Below are 21,479 nucleotides of genomic sequence, written 5' to 3'. Positions count from 1 at the left end.
CAAGTTATCAGAATGACTGTGTCGACACTTTTTCTCAGTCTGTTACTGACTTTCTTATCATGTGAGTGTTTTTTGTTCAAGTCTCTCTTTGTGACTGTCTCAATGTTAGTCTACCGCAGGAATGTAAAACACTCAGCCATCATGTCATCAGCATTAATGCTCACGGTTTATTTGTTTTCTTTTTTAAAGGTGTCCAGTCGGAGATTGTTTTGACCCAGCCAGAGGCAGAGACTGGCCGTCCCGCAGGCAGCCTGAAACTGACCTGTAAAACCAGCGGGTTCGATCTTAGCAGCAGCTACATGTACTGGGTCCGACAGGTTCCCGGACAGGGTCTGGAGTGGCTGCTGTACTACTATAGTTCATCCAGCAGTAACTATGCACCAGCGATTAAGGGTCGATTTACTGCGTCCAAAGACACTTCAAACAACATTTTCGCGTTGGACATGGGGAACCTGAAGATCGAAGACACCGCCATCTATTACTGTGCAAGATACCACAGCGAGAGGAACCAGGGCTGGACCCATTCAAAAACAGCTCGAGGGAACATTTTGTCAATTCCACCATAAACTGACGGTCAGTACGAGTTTTAAATGCAATTATACCAACTGCAATCTGAAGCAGACCTCAGGCTGCCTCTTACAAAACTATCAAAGAGGAAATGTACCATTTAAACTAGCAAACTGCTGACACAATGGGACAATGTTTTGGGCATCTCATATGTACTGCTAACACTTCCATCAATTAAATGCTCGGACAAAATGTTAGTTTTAGTATATCTGACAGCTCAGGAAATCACTGCTAATTGTTATGTCAACTATGGCATTAATTCTAAACATGATCAGAACTAAATGGCTCTTTCAAATGAAAATTGAGACCTGGAGTAAAGAACAGAGAATGAGTGTACTGGTCTACATCATTGTGATACTACAGTGGGTCACAGTGTTGTGCACAGCGACATCCTCATACAAAAACCACTGACAAGTGTTTATCTCAAATTGGTGATTTCTACCATGGCAGGAGCGAGAAATAATGTGAGATGCAAGTTAAACGCAATCCAGCAGTGCTAGTTTGTACAAATGTATAATTTTTTTCTACCTTCTTCGTGTTGATTGTCAAGTTAAATGCAAACCGAACCTGGAAAAGTATTCCAAGCTTTCAAAATACAATGGATCGTAAAAGCTGGAATAACACACAATCATTTTTAGAGGAGTCTGAATCACTGATTTCTAGGAAGTGAAGAAATTATCTGCATTTTACAGTTTACAGTCTGTCATAGTATTTGACACAACGTGTCTCACAGTGATATAACTGGGGTGACACTGCAATTATGACCAATACAAAAACCTATTCAGCCTCCATTGTTTGAAACTAGTCAGTGATTACTTCTACAAACCGTCTTAACTTGCAGTGCAGTATTAGTTCTGTGCGGTTTTATGCCAGTATCACTATTTAATTTGTAAAAGTGTTGGGTAATTATTGATACACCAGTTGGGGATTTTGAGAATCAGCACATATGTTACTCTGTGAAGTATAAAACAGTATTAAAATTTATCAAGAATTATCAGAATTCACTAGCACAGTTATGTGATGAAGATTTATCGTGACTTTATTTTGTCTGTGGTTCTGAAAATTTAAAATGATGGTAGATTTTTGATTTGTTTTATGCAGTGCTAGTTATTGTGTGACCCAGTCCAGAGAATGTAACACTGTGACTATCTTGATTACTGGGGCCAAGGGACCATGGTGACTGTGACTTCAGGTAAGACCCTTGAACTTTCTTAGTGACTTTTTAAAAACTTTCTATTCATGTGACTAATTTCTGAATTAAATGAAACTCAGATTCTGTGCTGAGTTTGGTTTGGTTCGGATTGATTTTTGTTCAGACTGATTACAGACTTCAGTTAAGGCTCAGCAAATAGTTACAATGGGGATGATGGAGTCAGTTGCTCGGTGTATCTCTTTTTTTTTGTTCAGATGGGCATTCTGTGTGGCTGGGTTACTTGAAACACCTAATGTCTCTTAATCAGTCAGCTATAAATAATGTTTAATGTCAGTGACATCCTGACTGTGAGTTTTATTATCAACAACAAACGCTAAGAATTCAAAGATATTCGAGATATTACTAAGCATGATTAAAATATGCTAAAATATCATTATTCACTTCTTGAATATATGTTCTTACCCTGATTATATTTTCTCATTTATTTTGTTAATTTTGTTGATGACAAGCAGGTTAGAAACTGTCATAAAATTTTCTTGCGGTGCTGTATTTCATTCTGTTGATTAGATTCTGAGTTTGTTTTACTTGATTCTGTTGAATTGAGTTGATTGGATTTTGGCTTTGTTTTAGTTGATTTGGTTTGAACTGTGTTGATTGGATTCTGACTTTGTTTTTACTTGGTTTTGTTGAATTGTGTTGATTGGTTTTTGAAATTGTTTTATTTGATTCTGTTGAATGGAATTGATTGGATTGTGATTATGTTTCATTCAAATCTGTTGTTCTGAGTTGATTGAATTCTTATTCAGTTTGTGAAATTGATCTGCATTTTCCTGCTTTCTGCAACTGGTGTTTTCTTTCTGGTGAGGAGATTGTCTCACTGGATACCTTTTCATTACCAATATTTGTGAAGTTCTTTTGTCTTTCATGAATCATTTCTGCATTTGTTAAACTTTTATGACACATTTTTCTCTGCTTGATTGAAAACATTACATCCATTTGTAACGGTTTGAAAAACAACTTAAGGCAGAAACCCGGAAGTGTGAGAAATGAAAAAAAAACGAGTTTTTAATGCATTGACTTTTTTAAAAAAAACTCAGTTCTAATTGTAAGCTAACTGAATTTTGTTTTGAGTAGCCTCATTCAAAATAAAATTTGGGACTAAAATCTGAAACTACAGAATTGATCAGATTATGTAATTGATACTAACTTAAAATTATAATGTGGTAATATTTGTCCATTCAGTAATTTTGTTTTGACCATGAAGTGATTAATCAATATATGCCTTCAACCGCTCTACTGTGCGCTGCACAAGATTGTCACGATCAAGAAGGGTGTGCAGGTTGGAAATAAGTTGAACTGTTGCCAGAAACGTTACAGCTTTAAGTGTTAAGTCCCCTCACAAACAAGGTTGCTGTTATGACTTGTTATTTCTATTCAATTTAATCATTAGTTTGCTGGATTCTGAGCAGTTTTGTTAGACTTCAATGTGTTTTTTTTGTGAGGTTACATCATGTTCTTGGTTCTGTTGAAAATGTTTGCAGAGTTCTGCTGCAAACACACCGTGTTGTGATCTGGTGATCGTTGATCTGTTGAGGAGGGACTGTGCTTGGGTAACATTAAATGTGTTATATTTGGGAAACCGTTTCTGGTTTCTACATTGTTTTTGCAATGTTAACACGGTTGGTGACAGTGAACCGTTCCTGGTTCCTCATTCAATGCAATCAGCATGCGAGGTGAAATTTCATAAAGCCTATTATTAAGTGAAAGGCAAATCGCAAAGGTTTTAGAAATGAAGGGAAAACAGATACCTTCACATTTATTTTGATAATTTTGTTGATGACAAGCAGGTTAGAAAGTATCATAAAACTTTCTTGCGGTGCTATATTTCATTCCGTTGATTAGATTCTGAGTTTGTTTTACTTGATTCTGTTGAATTGATTTGATTGGATTTTGGCTTTGTTTTAGTTGATTCGGTTGAACTGTGTTGATTAGATTCTGACTTTGTTTTTACTTGGTTTTGTTGAATTGTGTTGATTGGTTTTTGAAATTGTTTTATTTGATTCTGTTGAATGGAATTGGTTGGATTCTGATTATGTTTCATTCAAATCTGTTGTTTTGAGTTGATTGGATTCTGTTTTTTTCCCTTGATTCTGTTGAATTGAGTTGATTGAATTCTTATTCAGTTTGTGAAATTGATCTGCATTTTTACTTAAAATAAATAATTAAGGATTAATCTAATCCATGCTTTACAATCCAAATTCAGAACTCCACTATCTAGTTCAATCAGAAGGTCTGTCTTTAAACAGTTTGCAAGTCATAGAGAAATATAAATAGAATTTCAAAAGTCTAATGTTCGAATAGTTCTTGCTCTTGAGCAAAAATGCCATGACTGTGTTATAATTGATCAAGAAACACCTTTCAATTCCGCTGTACACTACATACATATTTTTCTGGCTGGAAAAGATCATTGGCAAAGACCATTTGGAAATTCTGCTCAATTCTATGAAGAACAGATCAGTTTCACTGCTTTGATCAGTTTCACATGTAACTTGAGTTAATTAATTGTTATGTCCCTGATTAAACTGGATTTGCAGGATAAAAATAAAACATTAACTGAATTATTTAATCTGCACAGTGCTTTAGGTGTTGCCAAACTGTGCATTTTAAATAAATAGTTACATTTTACAACAAAATATCAACTGAAGAGTCATTCTTTAGGAAACAACTGCTATAGTAAATTATGTGACCAAGGCCAAATTTCGAATTACTTAAAATAATCCACCCATGAACTCGCAGGGCAGCATGGTGGCTCAGTGGTTGGCACTGCTGCCTCACAATGCCAGGGTCCCAAATTCGATTCCACCTTCGGGTGACTGCCTGTGTGGAGTTTGCACATTCTCCCTGTGTCTGTGTGGGTTTCCTTCGGGCACTCTGGTTTCCTACCACAGTCCAAAAGTTGTGCATGTCAGGTGAAATTTAGCACAGCCATAGTGTTCAGTGATGTGAAGGTTAGGGTGCATTAGTCGGAGTAAATATAAATTAGGGGGAATGGGTCTGGGTGGGCTACTTACTGTTCAGAGGGTCAGTGTGGAATTGTTGGGCCAAATGGCCTATTTCAATATTGTAGGAACTCTATTCTTAAAACCATGGGAGTACTTGCTGCAAACGCAGAGAATTCATTTTACATCGATGTGTTCAGACGTATGCAGAGTTCACAAATTTGCAGAAGACATGAACTAGAGGATAACAGAGCACATTGTTTATTCAGACACTGAAAATAGAGTAATATTTATTTTAATTTATATACTTGACCGAATTATTGCAATGTAGCGATCGGAAGGAATCTGCTCACATTGTCACACTTAACTAATCATTTAGATTAGATTTCCTGCAGTATGTATCGGGCCATTTGGCCCAACAAGTCCACACTGACCCTCTGAAGAGTAACCCAGCCAGACCCATTCCCCTACTCTATATTTACCCCTGACTAATGCACCTAACACTATGGACGATATAACATGAGCATGCACATCTTTGGATTGTGGGAGGAAATCCGCACAGACACAGGGGACATTGTGTAAACTCCACATAGGCAGTCACCTGAGGCTGGAACCGAGCCTGGGTACCTGGATCTGTGAGGCAGCAGTGCCCACATTTACTTAGACAACCGCTAAAGTGGGCAACTCCAGACAGAAGCATGTTTTCAATTCATACCTTTTTAAACATTTTCGTTCATTAAAAGCAGTTAACAAAGAAAATGACCTTGCCCTAATTCCTTCAACAGAAATGCTTTCCACACTGGAATGCAGTATTGACTTTATGCAGTGCATGCAAAATCTCCACAATTCAAGGAACGTTTTAAGAATATATAAAAATAATTTAGAGAATTATCCATTTCCTCCGGATATGGGCTTTAATTGGCGATATTTCCCACCTCAATAATTTTGTTAAATACAATGACTTATTAAGTTTATTAACTCAGTGGTTATTTATGTTCTTGTGAACGCATTCTCGTTCACATTTATCCACTAGTTAGTTCCTCTGATGAATGTTCAGTTCCAGTGAATATATTTGACGTGAGGAGTTGAGCAATGTATCCTCTAGGATTAAGTCTGTTGTACAGTTTGTTTCAGTGCTATCTCTGACTAACTTGTCAACAGTCCTGACCATTTGTAAATTGTCCAGTTCGGATACCTGAATCTCAGACAGTTCAATTTCATCTCGCGCTTCAAAACCACTTTTATCTGCCAGAAATACAATATTCAAGGGCTCATGCCCGAACCGTCGATTCTCCTGCTCCTTGGATGCTGTCTGACCTGCTGCGCTTTTCCAGCAACACATTTTCAGCAGTTGCTAAAAATGAGGGAAGCTTCATTCCTATTATATGATTAAGACATAGCTCTGTTCATTCAGTGAAAACACAGTCAAATCACACAAAAAGAAACCATGATTTGGAGATGCCGGTGTTGGACTGGTATGTACAAAGTTAAAAATCACACAACACCAGGTTATATTCCAACAGGTTTAATTGGAAGCACACTAGCTTTCAGAGCGACGCTCCTTCATCAGGTGATAGTGGAGAGTCGCTCCGAAAGCTTGATTGCTTCCAATTAAACCTGTTGGACTATAACCTGGTGTTGCGTGATTTTTAAAAAAGGAAACCATGTCACCTTGTGTAGACACACAAGTGCCTCAAATAATTTTCAATTCTTCCAGTGGTTGTTTGAATCTCTAGACAGGTGTGGAAGTGTTAGGCTTTTTATCTCGCCTTGAGAAACCAGTTGTCATCAGTCTATTTGAATTGCTGAAGTTTGAGTGGCATTAGCGCATTCACAGCGCTGTTAGGAAGTGAGTCCCATGGCTGTGATTTGAGGAAGAGGAAACGGGCAGGGAAATAGTTGAGAGTCTGATTTGGAGGAAAGCTTTACATGCATGCGCGCCCTTATCCTCAAGGATCACAATTTTGGAACATGCTGCCGAAGGGACATGTCAGCATGCAAAATGGAAGCTGAAGAAGGCACCTCGGCCCCTCTGGAATGCTATTCCATTCATGGGATCATCATTAATCTTGCTGCTCACCAGTCTTCCCAACACACCGATAGCATTGAACCTGATTGTTTACTGTTCAGAGCTGGAAATGTGTTGCTGGAAAAGCGCAGCAGGTCAGGCAGCATCCAGGGAACAGGAGAATCGACGTTTCGGGAATAAGCCCTTCTTCAGGAAACGTCGATTCTCCTGTTCCCTGGATGCTGCCTGACCTGTTGCGCTTTTCCAGCAACACATTTCCAGCTCTGATCTCCAGCATCTGCAGACCTCACTTTCTCCTGTTTTACTGTTCAGCAAAAGCATGGTGAACCTTTGGAATTCTCCACCACAGAAATTCATAGATTCAAGACTCATAGATTTTTGAAAGCGTTGCCTCAAGTACCTAGTGTGTTGAAGGTGTTTGGCACATGTACCTTCATTGGTCAGAGCACTGAGTGCAGGAGTTAGGACTTCATGTTGTAACTGTCCAAAGCATTGGAATCAACTGCCAGAGGAAGTGGTAAATGCAGAGATAGATCCAACGTTTAGAAGACATTTGAACAGCTACAGGAACTGGATGGGTCTGGATGGATATGGGCCAAAGGCAGGCAGGTGGAATTAGTTTAATTTGGGAACTCTGGTCAGCATGGATGAGCTGGACCAAAGGAACTGTTTCTGTGCTGTACGACATAATGATGCACTGACATTATGGTGGAGTAGGCTCAAAGTTGGAAGGGGGTGAGCAAGTGAGGGGCTAGATTGGGCATGTGGGAGAGTTTGGGCTGGTAGGCTGTGAGGTATTGACTGGCTGCTGGGTAGGCATGCATGCACTCTGTCTGGCAAGGTGGCATCAAGGTAAATGGTAATGGTCACAGGATAATTTGGTCGAATTGTGCTTGGTAGGTGAGGGGTAGTTTGAGCTGAAATGCAGGAGCTCTGTCTTTGCCAGGCTGGTTTATGGAGAGGTGGACAGGATGCCAGGCTGGTTAGTGTAGAGGTGGGCAGAGTGCCAGGATGTTTTGGGGGTGGAAGGTCACTGTAATGAAGTGACAGGTTGACGTGTTGGTCAAAATGCAAAGCTCGGAGTCTGGCAAAATGGTAGGTGGTAAAGCACAGATGGGAAAGGAGCTAGGATGCAATGTGCACAGGTTGACTTGGGTAAGATGAGAGGTCAGTGATCAAGGGCTGAGGTCATGTCTTGGGTAGTGGGCTTTTGTCAGAGGTTGTGAAAATGATGGTGCCAGGTCCAGTCAGGGCCAGATTCATCATGGGCCAGGTGCAGGGCGGCAGGAGTGTAAATGACTGAAAGGAATTGAGATTATATGTCCATCTGGAATATAGAACATAGAACATTACAGTGCAGTACAGGCCCTTCAGCCCTCGATGTTGCGCTGACCTGTGGAACCAATCTGAAGCCTATCTATCCTACACTATTCCATTTTCATCCATATGTTTATCCAATGACCTTTTAAATGCCCTTAAAGTTGGCGAGTGTACTATTGTTGCAGGCAGGGCATTCCATGGCCCTATTACTCTCTTGAGTAAAGAAACAACCTCTGACATTTGTCATCTATGTCCTCTCCTGCTAGCCATCACTATTCAAGGAAAAAGACTTTCACTGTCCACCCTCTGTTTTTCTTTTATGTCTCAACTAAGTCACCTCTCAACCTTCTTCTCTCAAACAAAAACAGCCTCAAGACCCTCATCTTTTCCTCGTTAAACCTTCCTGCCATACCAAACTACATCCTGGTAAAGCTCCTCTGAACTCTTCCAAAGCTTCCACATTCTTTCTATAATGTGGTGACCAGAACTGTACACAATACTCCCAAGTGCGGCCACACCAGAGTTTTGTACAGCTGCAGCCTAACCTCGTGGTTCTGAAACTCAGTCCCTCTATCGATGAAAGCCAACACAAAGTATGCCTTCTAAACAACTCTATCAAACTGGCTGGCAACTTTTAGGGATCTATGTACATGGACACCGAGATCTCTCTGCTCAGCTACACTTCCGATATGGATTGCCTTGGATGTGTTTCGTGTGATAGGGGTTGTGTGTTCCAGGCATGAATGGGTGTATAGCAGGGTAGGGTTTCTCAATGTGAGTGGAAATTTAGGTCTAGACAGAATAAGTGCAGTGGTTAGTCTGAAAGATGAGGTTTGGTGGTGAACTGTGTATCAGGTTGATATTTATTAAAGTTTAACATTACTTGTTCATTTCTCAAATCATAATTACATAAATACTCAGCTGTAATACTCCAAAGTCTCTGAACCTTAATGGTCCTCCATTTTTCAGAGGCCTCCAGAATTCAGATAATTGTAAATTAGATGTTTCAACTTCCAGACAATTGGCATGAGTTCAGCCGTGACAGCCATCCTCCTAGTCCCAGTGCTCAGCTCCTGCCTGTGCGGCTGCTGCAGTGACCTCCCTCCCAGAGAGAACATTCTGCCTTGCATTGATAAGTGAGGAAGGCTCATTGGACCTGATTTCCAAGTATGGGGACGGCAAACACGAGGGGACACAACTTTAAAGTGAGGGGAGATAGGTATAAGATAGATGTCAGAGGTAATTTCTTTACTCCGAGAATAGTAAGGGTATGGAATGCTTTGCCTGCAACGGTAGTAGATTCGCCAAGTTTCAGTACATTTGAGTCGTCATTGGACAGGCATGTGGACGTACATGGAATAGTGTAGGTGGGATGGGCTTCAGATTAATATGACAGGGCAGCGCAACATCGAGGGCCGAAGGGCCTATACTGCGCTGTAATGTTCTATGTTCTATGATTCACTCTGATTTCTCTCCGGGGGTACTGCCAGCTGTTGGGTATTCCCAGCAGCACGGTACCTAGTGCGGGTTCCATTCCAGCCTCGGGTGACTGTCTGTGTGGAGTTGGCACTTTCTCCCCATGTCTGTGTGCGTTTCCTCCCACAGTCCAAAGATGTGCAAGTTGGGGCAATTGCAAATGTTGTGTTCAGTGATTGGGAGTTTAGGTGCATTAGTCAGGGTTAACTGTAGCATAATAGGGTAGGGGAATGGGTCTGGATGCGTTACTTTTCAGAGGGTGGGTGTGGACTTGTTGGGCCAAATGGCCTGTTTGCACACACTGTAGAATTTCGATGAATCTGCATTTCCTTGGTTTGTATTTTGTGAAATGTCTCTGCTCTTCACAGCAATCCAGTGAAAGTGTCAGTTGGTGAGATCTTCAAACAGTTACTGGGGTGGGATCAGGATGTTGTTCTTCTGAAATTATATGGCAATGGTCAAGGTCGAGGGCATGTTTCTAAAGAGGGAACCAATGATCATGATCAGCAACTGGTAGGAACCAAAAATAAATCCCAGTTATGCTGTAGACTCAGCGGGAGCATACTGGCAAACGTTTACAGCTGAGGATACATTTGGGTAACTGGTAAGGTCAAATGAACAGAAACTAACATGCTCAATTGGTCATTCTATTGTAGAGACACCATCTCCCCCCACACTTTATGGCCTGGTCTCCTCCTGTCAGGAGCACAACACCGGTTCTGCGATCTTTGGTTGTTTGGCGATGGACTATTCCCCTGACGTCACCAAGGTAACCTGGAAGAAAGGAGGGGAGCTAATCACGACTGGATTGAAGACTTATCCATCAGTGAGAAACAAGAAGGGAACCTACACCCTGAGCAGCCAGTTAACCCTGCCCGAGTCAGCAGTAGGTTGCCCCAGCAAAATCTACTGTGAGGTTCAACACAGCGGGTCACACAAGAGCAAAGAAATGCCATGTCCAGGTACGTGTTGTGGAAACTGAGATAAACAGAGCATCTGGGATTAATATGAATAAGGCATTATTTATAACCATTTTCACAGAATCACCTTATACAGCACAGGAAAAAAGGCCCTTTGATCCATCCAGTTCACGCCTATCAATAACAGCCACCTAACTATTCCAGTCTCATGTGTCAGCACATGATCCATTGCCTTGTGTGACTTGCCCTTGCAAGGATGCATCTCAATACTTCATACTTATTATGAGGGGCTCAGTTTCTACATGACTTATAGGTGCTGAGCTCCAGGCTAACACCACCCTCTGTTTGATTTTGTTTTCCCCTGAGATCCACTTGGAACCTCCTGGCCTTACCTTCACCCTGTGCCCCTGAGGCATTGATCTCTCCATCAAGGGGAAAGGTTTCATCCAGTTTACCCTGTCTTTGCCTAAAATAATTCTAGACATCATGATAATCTTCTCCCTAATTCTCCTCTGCTCCAAGGAAAACCCCTGTCTATCTAATCTAGTTTCATAACTAAAACCCTCCAACCCAGGCAAGATCCTGGCAAATCTCATCAATACTGCCTTCAGTGTAATCACATTCCTTCGATTACATGCACACAACGCTTCAGTATGGCCTAACCAGTGTTCTATTAAGTTCCAGTATCATCTCCCTACTCTTCATTGACAATGTCTCGGATAATAAAAGCAAATATCCTCCCACCTTCTTAGCCTCTTTATCCAGACGACACAGTACTATAGGGGATCTTTGGGTACGTACACCAAAGATCCTCAGTCCTTTCCAGGGTTCCACTATTCAAAACGTCATACCTCACAGATTCGTCTGCCGAATTACATCACCTTACATTTATCCAGAATAATTTCCATTTGCAACTTCTCTTCACAAACAGCTAACCCTTTTATATCCTCCTGCATTCTAAAGCCATTATGCTCATGACTTAACAACATGACAGTTTTCATTTCATCTGTGAATTCACTGGTTAATCCTCCTAAATTTGAGTCTCAATCATTGGTATGTAAGAGAAATAGCAAGGAAATCAACACCAATCCCTACAGAACACCAGGAGACACAGATTTCCAGTCACGCAGACCCCCGATGACTATTATCCCCTGCTCCCATCACTCAGCCAGTTCTAGATCCAATCTGTCAAATGAACTCGGATCCCATTGGCTCTGATTATTGCTATCATCTGGACATCGAGTTATCTCTCTGAAAACTGCTATCAAATTGTCACACATGACTTCCTCTCAATAAAACCATGCTGAAAATTGTAGATTTATCTTCCAAATGAAGACTAATTTCACTTCTCAATAGTTTCCCTACCACTGAGACTAGCTTGACAGATCTGTGTTTTCATTATTTATCCCTTCCTTCGTCCTGCATAACAGTGCAATGTTGGCTGATCTACACTCACTTGGCACAACTGCTGTGGCCAGACAGGAATTCTAAATTATTGTCAGCAACCCAACTATTTCATCCTTTGCATCGCTCAACCGCTTGGTATACTTTTCATCTGCCCTGGAAATATAACCACTTTTCATTCAGCAAGACAACACAGAACACCACATCATGTGTCCTAATTTCTGAAAACTACATCACAACACCCCTCCATGATTTCGGTCCCCACATTGTCCCTCTTACTAGTGAACACTGACACAACACATTCGTTTTGACCACAACCTAATCCTCCGGCTCCACTCCAATAATAACACTTAATGGGCATTACTGTTTCCCGAATAATTCTTTTATTATGAATGAGCCTGTAACTTTTAAAAATATTTCCCTTTATTTTGACTGCTATTATTTTCTCATGGTCCCTTTTGCTCTTCTAATTCCTTTGTCTTTCAAACTCCCCCTTGTACTCCATACTAATTTCTATTGTTTTGAGATTTCAGTGTAGACCGGAAGCCTCCCTTGTTTCTTTTTATCTCATCCTCCATGCCCTTTGGTGTCCAGAGCCCGCTGCATTCTTGGTCCCACACAGTGGCTTCCTGGGAAATGACCTCCCTGTGATTTTCCTATCTCTTTCTTAAATGTGTCACACTTGCTCTGACTCGGATTTACCAATAAGTGTCAGCTTCCAGTACACTCTGGTCAAGTCATTACCTCTTCTTACTAAAATTGTCCTTCCCCTTTTCAGAACTTTGGGCCAATTTCTATTCCTTTGCAGTACAATCTGAAATCCAACTGATTTACGATCACTGTCTGCAAAGTGCTCCACCATTGATGTTTTACCCACTAGGTCGACTTCACTCCCTAAGGTTAAGTTCAGGTTCACACCTCTCTTGCAAGGTCTGGATTCAAATTCTCTGTATTAAACACATACTTTGTTAAAATATTCTCCTGGGGGCATTTTCAGAATTGTGTTCCCTCTAAATTTTTGACAAAGTGAATATCCAAGCCTATGCTGAGGAAGTTCAAAACCTCTTTTCTCATTCCCCTATTTAATTTCCACGTCTCTGAAATTTGCCCATGTATTTGCACTTGGTCTTTTGGACCGAAAGTAAGGTATATCGTGCTCTCCCAGTAGTTATTTTTGCTGTATTTTGGTTTTGAAGTACTGTCCATTTGCCTTTGTTCAAGGAGGTATCCATGATTTCATTTCTCTTTACCGCCTAAAATACTCTTGTCAGAATTGCGACAGAAGCAACATTCTGTACTGCACATCCCCGCCCCCACCCTTTTCCATCTTTCCCTGTCTCACCTGAAGGCACTAAATCCTGGAATATTGAATAGCCACTCCTGCCCGGCTCTCAATATGTCTCCGTGATAACAACCGTATCATTTCCTCATTTATGCCGGTAATTCATCTGCCTTGTTCATCATACTCTGTCATTAAAACGAATACCATCCAACGTTGCTATCTCCCTTCTGATGTTACCGGCCTATAGTTTCTATGCCTCCTTGACTCCCTTGCTGCGTCCTATAATTTTAGCCTTTCACATTGTCCTGCTGATCCTTCTGTGTGGATCCCAGCTTCTCCAGCAATCTGCACAATTATGATTCTTGTATCCATTAACCACAAGAAACCTTGCTATATGAGGACTGATTGTATTTGTTCTGAAATTCGTCAGATAATTTATGCGATGTATTTCCTAAACATCTAGGTATTCTCCAACCAACTCTTCTCCTAACTGTGAGCTCCAGTGAAGAAATCGCAAGCAGCAAGTTTGCAACCGTCGTCTGTTCAATCATCGATTTCCATCCGAAGTCAATCTCCGTGATTTGGTTGAAAAATGGCCGACCCTTGGATTCTGGCTTCTTCACGTCTCCCGCGTGTGAGGCGAACGGGAACTTCTCGGTGATGAGTCGGCTGATGGTCCCTTCTGGTGAATGGTTCAACAGCGCGGTCTATACCTGCCAGGTCACTCATGGAGAGAACATTCAAAGTAAAAACATCACCGCACTCCAGGGTAAGAGACACACACTGAGAGAGCTACAAATCACTCTGAACTCTGATGTGAATCAAACACAATAATTTATCAGGCGTAGTAAACAGCACGGTACAGCTTCCCATTTCCCAACATGCCACGTATCTCATATTAGTTTGAGTGTTACATTAGCATTGCTCATAATTCAACCTTTTGGCAAGACAGAAAAGCATGTTTCCTCTCTGTTGAAGATAGATATATAGACAGTGAGCTTTGTTAAATAGTTTGTTGCCTCACCATGCTGGGAGAGGTATTCAGAGTGCTGAATCCTTGCCTGGTAGCCGCTTCAAGGATAAGTTAGGGAGTGGAGGGGGATATTGGATAGATATCTGATTGAAACATAGAAAATACTGAGAGACTGAGGTCGAGTGAACGTGGAATAGATGTTTTGACTAGTAGGCGAGACTAGGACCCAAGGACACAGTCTTAGGGTCAAAGGGGCACCGTTTAGAACTGAGATGGGGAGGAATTTCTTCAGCCAGAGGGTGATGAGTCTGTGGAACTTATTGCAGCAGAGGGCTGTGGAGGCCCGGCCATTGTGTGTACTCAAGCCAGAGATAGATCGGCTCTTGTTTAGTACGGGGAGAAGGCAGGAGAATGGCTTTAGCCCGAAAGATCGATTTTCCTGCTCATCGGATGCTGCCTGACCTGCTGTGATTTTCCAGCATCATTCTGATCTAAACTCTGGATTGGCCGAACAGCCTTATTCTGATCCTCTATCTTATGATGTTGGGGTCTCAAAATGATGTGGTTAAAATATGCAGTGACCCTTACTTGAAAATAAATCAAAATGCGTTCAATGCTTCATCCCCTGCTCAGGAATGACCTGTTGGCCTTGGACATTGTACGACATCGAATTTTATCTGGTACTGAGCTCTTTAACTTCATTTATGGGATCAGACCACAGACCAAGTGGGTATCACATTTGATGAACTGGGATAAATGTGATCTCACTGAGCTTCTTTAAGATGCTCTCTGTAATTAGTGGATGAGGCAGGAGAATAAATTCTGGTGGGAATGCTACAATAGGGATGAATGAATGAGGAACTCGAGACAGGCTGATTTAGCCTGGTTTGGAGTGGTGATGTTTACACAGTGAGTAGTGGATGTCTATAAAATTAGTGTACATTTCCATCGCGTTTGTAGATTAATTTAAGACGCTTTTGTTTTTTTGTCTCCCCTGCTCTATGAAGAAATTAAAAACTGCAGCTTGGTAAATAAAGTGAAAGTACAGACCAGGTCTGAACTAACTGAATGGAGGGAAAGACTTAAGGAGATGGGGGTCCTTCTCGATATCCAATGCTGTACTCAATATCTTGTTTTCAGATCTACTCCAAACACAGCCCACGAGGAACAATGACATAAATTAGAGAATGACATCACACCAATAGCGCAAAGTATTTTTGATCACGTTAAATATGATGAACAGAATTTCCATGGCTGTTCACCGCTCCCGTTACACTTTAGAACTCTGCAAAGAGAATAATAATTATTTATTACAATTTGTCCAAAGTTTGGGATGTGATTTGGCAGTCAGTGTGACCAGCAGCACTTGCATCTAAAGGTTATGAACATGGAAATGAACTCATTATATTCAGATTACTCTTGTCACAAGTATCAATAGATGGTCTTAAGTGAGAGACAAACTCCGAAAGAAAGATAATTCCATGGGTTACATGATGGTATCTTCGATTATTTTACTTTTTTCACAGGTTTCACTTGTTACAAAGCCAGTGTTCTTTCGGAATAATTACACAGGGTATGTTATAGGTAATCACAAATGCTTTCACAGATCAAAATACATCAACAATAGTAAGCATCGTTTCAACAATAGTTGGAGTTGCCATTTTGAAGGTGGTGTCTTCACCCTGTGAAGGAGTAATCTGAAGATTGGCTGTTTGTATCAGAAAGGGGCATTTTTCATTGACTTTGATTTTTGTTTCATAGAAGATACCGAGTGCCACCCTAACACCGTTAAAATCCTCCCACCGCCAGTAGAACAAGTCTTACTGGAGGCGACGGTGACGTTAACCTGCGTTGTGTCCAATCTTCCTTCTGGAGTCAACGTGACCTGGAAACAAGAAAAGAAGCCTCTGAAATCAGAGATTGCTGAGCAGCCTGGACAGAATCCCGACAGCGTGATCAGCAAATTAGACATTTCTACTGAAGCCTGGCTGAGTGGCGTTACTTTTGAATGTGTGGTGTACCATCAGAATCTGCCAACTCCGCTGAGAGACTCCATCCACAAGGAGAAAGGTGAGCGGTGAGATTAAAACACAAAGCATCCCATGTGTAATCCAGATCCAGTTACATCAATGGCAGGCTTTGATTGGTAATGAACAAACACCATTGGGGGCATTAATGATGTATCTGAAGGCAGGATAGCTAAGTAGCTGATTCAGAAAAAGATGGACCAAAGGATATTGTATTCTGATTAAGTCAGATATAGTGGGAAGAAGCCTGGGTTGTGACCTCACCATCAGCAATGACAGTTGGACAGAATGCCCTTGTTGTGGGCTGGAAACATGGAGGCAACTTTCACATTAAACTTTATTCTTTTTACTGAACAGAATGTTTTCTAAAGGAGCAGACTGAACCATACTGCTCCTTTAGAAAACGAAACTGAATAAATCCCAAATTAAAAATGGCTTATCTTAATATTTAGTGAAATTGTGATATTGGTTCAGGATGTTTTGGTTGATTTATGTTTGTCTCCAATATTCTGCAGTGATTAATCCGCTGGAGCCATCAGTGTCGGTCCTCCTGCCACCAACAGAAGAAATCTCCGCTCAGAGGTTTCTCTCCCTCACCTGTTTAGTGAGAGGTTTCTCCCCCCGAGAGATCTTCGTCAAATGGACAAACAATGACAAGCCGGTGAATCCCAGTAACTACAAGAACACTGAGGTGATGGCGGAGAGCGACAACACCTCCTTCTTCATCTACAGCCTGTTATCCATTACAGCGGAGGAGTGGGCCAGCGGTGCTTCTTACTCCTGTGTGGTGGGACATGAAGCGATTCCATTGAAGATCATCAACAGAACAGTCGATAAATCCAGCGGTAAACCGAGTTTCGTAAACATTTCACTTGCACTGATGGACACTGTTAATTCATGTCAATAAAAATCTCAAAGTTGCATTTAATAATTCAACAAAAGTAATAAAGGTTTTTTTTCCTCCAGTTGAGTTAAATATTGAATTAATTGTTTCTCACTCTGACTTACATTCCATCTGTGTAGTTAAAGTGGATTATTAACAGGTCTAGGACGAGTGTCTTGTGCAGTTAATGTTCTCCGCTCAGATACACCCTTGGTCAGAGACAGAGTAAAGCTCACTCATTGCAGGATTCCGCCAAGTACCTTATCCATCCTAAATCCCTCTGTGACAAAATCTGACAATGTCCATTTTATGTCAAGGGTAGAGTTCTTGATTCCCCCGATTGGACATTTTTACAAAATTCATGTCAGTTTTAAACTGACACATTGCACCAATTGGAAATGTTAATTTAAGATACTTTAAAATTAAATTTGATTGGAACATGCCAATCGTAAAGGGTGCAGAACAGTTTGAATGTAACCTTTGTTTCTGGGGATCTTCCAGGGATCTTGCGCCAGCGCATGAGTTGACAGAATGTATCTTCACTTTCACACCAAAGAGAATCGACAGATAAGTTGTCGTGGAGCAGAGGGGAGCGGAACGTTGAATGGTCTGTCCTCTTGCTCCGTGTGCACAGTTTTCATGGTAGATGTCCTCTGTAATGTAACCCAGTTATGAACAGGAACAGTCAGCTTCTTGCTTACTGTCCAAAGATTTAACATTTCCATGCAAAATAATACCTTTGAAGCATGTTGGACACGCTTGGCTCTGTTAACAAATGATTAACATTGATTCCCATAATCCAAAACTGGTGTTTGCATAGTCCCGGTTTGAATTCCATAGTTTTGTCTCAGTTTTCTGGAGCACATGGGATCAATTCTGGTATTCGAATACCTGATTACAGTTTGTTTACAGTTTGTTTCATATACAGAACACAAGTAGAAATTTTCTAATAAACATAGTCAGAAATGTTATCTCTGGGGCAATGGGGATTTGAACTTTTCTGTCTCTCAGAGACAGAAATTCTATCACTGCAACAGAAAGTTGCTCATAAAACGCTTATCTCTCCACGACAATTGGAAATGTTTCCTACAACACCAAGGTCAAACCTAATTATAAGCAATCCATTAAAATTAGAACAATAAATTAGAATAATAAAAATTGCAGTCTGGTATAAGAACAGATGCAGAGAGATGATCGCAAATACACACGCAATGACACATATACGGGCTCTCACCTAAAGACACATATTTATGTGCATACTCAAATGTGCATATAGATAAGATGTCACACACACATACTCGCACAGAGCCACACATGCAAGTGATACTTGAACACTCACCTAAGCTCATACAAAACCTCACATACACCGAAAGAAAATCATTTGCACAAATGAACAGGGGTACTCACACAGAACCATGAGAAACATAGACACACGGTAACACACAATGGGCATGAATACATATACATTCATACAGCACAATGCGTACAGCACAATACACACATGAACACACAGATACAAATTCTGAAAATACGTCCTCCCACATGTCAACTCACAAAGGCACGTAAGTGCACAGAGATAAATATTAATATCATTATTTTCCCATTTTCAGAATCACAAACATACGATAACAGAGGCAGCTTAATTAGTTATTTTTTAACCACATTGATAAGCATATATACAATGTCACATGTACACACAAATTCAGAGTCTCACATGCAGACATACAAGTGCATAGATCAACAAATAGAGGGGCATTTATTCAATAAGGATAATGGGCACAAGCATCAGCAAGCAGCCACAAACAATAGCACAAACAAGCTGATCAGGAGATGGTTTGGGAAAGATTGCCACACAAGCAGACATCGTCAGATAAATATAAACATCCATCAAAACATAACATTGCATGCTAACATTTATTCAGCATAAACATGAAAATAACCTAGTTTAGGTAGGATCTGAAACAGACACATAAGCACACATTTTAGATAGCACTAATGAAAAGTGAACACGCACAAAGACATTACAAGATAAGCATAGGCAGCAACGAAGTGGCATATCAGCATGATGATGCTTACACAATGTGAAAAGACCAAAATTTAGGTGCACAAACACATGAGCACACCAGCAGTAAAGGAACAGGAATATGTTTATTCATGCACAGACTCCAACATGGGCTAGAGTGAAGTAAGAGACTCTCATAACCACATACACAAACATTAAAGGAAAACCAAACACACCAAGCAGTAGATCAAATAAATTAAGGGACACATGTACAGAAACTTATTCTTTCATATACAGATCCTACAAACAAAAATATGAAGCAATGTCCTGACTGTGATGTCACTTATATTCACGATTTGCCAAGCAATTGGTCACCAATACATAAAGACGAGAATCACATTTGAACTTTTATTCAGTGATGGCCACAATTTTCAACTAAACCGCTGTCACAGCCGATACTTAAAATATAATGAGAAAATTAAAATAATCATTCGTAATAAGCATTCCTTAAATAATAATATCCTTAAATAATAGATTCAAAGAAAAATAATTTAAAACGTTCTGACATGAAAAATGAAGAAAGAACATGTGCAGTTAGTATTTGTAATTTCTTGCTGAGTCAATAATGCACTAATAGATACAGATAAGAGTCACATTGAGAAATACCTGACTGCTTTATGAAGATGTAATGGTCTCTAATTACATGACTTGGATGCAGATAGATCGATCTGGATCAATAAACAATCTAAATGCGTTCTCTCGGCTTTATATTCATAGATTCAATAGATCGCACTTGGATTGAAGACTATGAGGATGATAACAGCAACATCTGGACAACTGCTTCCACGTTCATCACCTTGTTCTTCCTGAGTATTTTCTACAGCGCTGCTGTCACTCTGGTGAAGGTGAAAATAATCACATCTTTCTCACGCCAAGCAGCCCAATATGTTTTGTGAAATCTCTAAGTGTGCCATTGAATAACATTAAATCTGAAAGTCTCTGATCATAAATATCTGCGTCATTGCTTTATCTCTCTTTTTCAGGTTAAGTGAATGAGTTGTGGACCCCTTTGATTTTCCTGATCTGCTTATCAAGGTCTCTGAATTCCCATCTCCAATCTGTCCTGTTGCTGACTCTAACAGTGAGATTACTTCAGTTTATCAGCGTGTAACTGAGACAATTATTGATGGATTTTCGTTTTTACTTTGATATCTTTGAGATGGTTGTGGTTGGAAGAATTTGTGGCTTCCCAGTTGTTTGAAGCCCATTTGTTTTGTTTTTATTTGTTCCTTACTCAGAATGGTTGCCTACCCTTTCTGATGAGCCTTTGTATTCCCTTTCTTGTGACTGTTACTGATGTACAGAAAATTCCCACCTCACAGCGAATGTGTTCTCATCTCAATGTGGCATCCAGCCATTATATTCACTTCTGTTAGCTTTTACATTAACTTTTTGGATAAAAATGCTTTCTGAAATCGTTAATAAATCTCGAATGAATATGCACTAAGCTTGAGTTTGCTTAATTCTTTCTTCAAGGCCAGTCAGTAATAATACATTTTCCCACATCCTACTCCTTTCCCAGCCAAATACTTTCACTTGTTCTGTTTGGTTGTGTTTCATCCAGTCATTTAGTTTAATGCTGCGCTACCATGCAGCCCACTAATGTAAATGCATCTTTCACACGATATGCCTGATGGAACACTCCAGAGGCAGAGTGATTAGAGAACATTTCCTCTTATGCACAAAGGGTCATGACCTCAGGTCACGTAATGATACAAATGAGAAGCCTCTAAAAGGCAGGCAACAGAGTTTGGAAGTTCACTCTACACTGTCTAAAATAAATGTACTCCCAATGTTGGGACAGCCTGGGTTAGTAATGCATAACTCGCCACCTAAAGCGCCGAACGAAGCATGCATCAGCCAAAAATGTCAACGTTCAGTCAGGTATTCAGACACAACACGTGCACAATCCAAGGGCGTATTGTCAGAACTGGAGTTTTTCTCACACATAAATCTCATGGAGCACAATTCCTGGGATCTATTTGACACACCACACCTGTCAAATCCCAGAGAATGAGACTGAGATCTATCTAATACAGGGATATTACTGAACACAACCCTCAAAAATAATAAATCAGAGGTCGATGTTGATCAGGCAAGTCAGAGCTCATGAGTACTTGAAATATTCAGCCATTGGGATCTATATGACGCAAGACGGAATTGAGAACCAATCATAGCAACTGTTCACAGAGTCTGGAAACTATCAGCAGAGGAGAACATTCTCAACTTCTCAGAGTTGGTTAGGTGTATCATCCCGGGAATAGTGTTGTGAATCAGTCACGCACCCAATCTCATAACTTCGCATTTTTTCAAAAACATGGCACATGAAACTAGATGCAATATTCCAGGTGAGACAAGAGACTGTTTTATTTCAGTTTAATATA

At 40.5% G+C, this 21,479-nt stretch overlaps 1 gene segment (V, D, J or C); it reads left to right on the top strand.

Annotated features, from left to right (window-relative positions):
- The first annotated feature begins 556 nt into the window (after positions 1-556).
- Positions 557-20,542, top strand: LOC148149536 (Ig heavy chain C region, membrane-bound form-like). The segment is given in 8 exon segments: positions 557-573; positions 1,669-1,759; positions 10,201-10,506; positions 13,614-13,919; positions 15,885-16,193; positions 16,666-16,995; positions 19,813-19,940; positions 20,079-20,542. Coding segments are annotated over 7 exon segments (1,407 nt in total).
- Positions 20,543-21,479: the final 937 nt, after the last annotated feature.

This window comes from Chiloscyllium plagiosum, unplaced genomic scaffold (assembly GCF_037043375.1).
Source record: "Chiloscyllium plagiosum isolate Xiang-an unplaced genomic scaffold, Cpla_swu_hap1 HiC_scaffold_8, whole genome shotgun sequence".
NCBI classification, from domain to species: Eukaryota; Metazoa; Chordata; class Chondrichthyes; order Orectolobiformes; family Hemiscylliidae; genus Chiloscyllium; species Chiloscyllium plagiosum.
The sequence above is the reverse complement of the archived record's forward strand: the minus strand, read 5'-3'. Positions and strand labels throughout refer to the sequence as shown.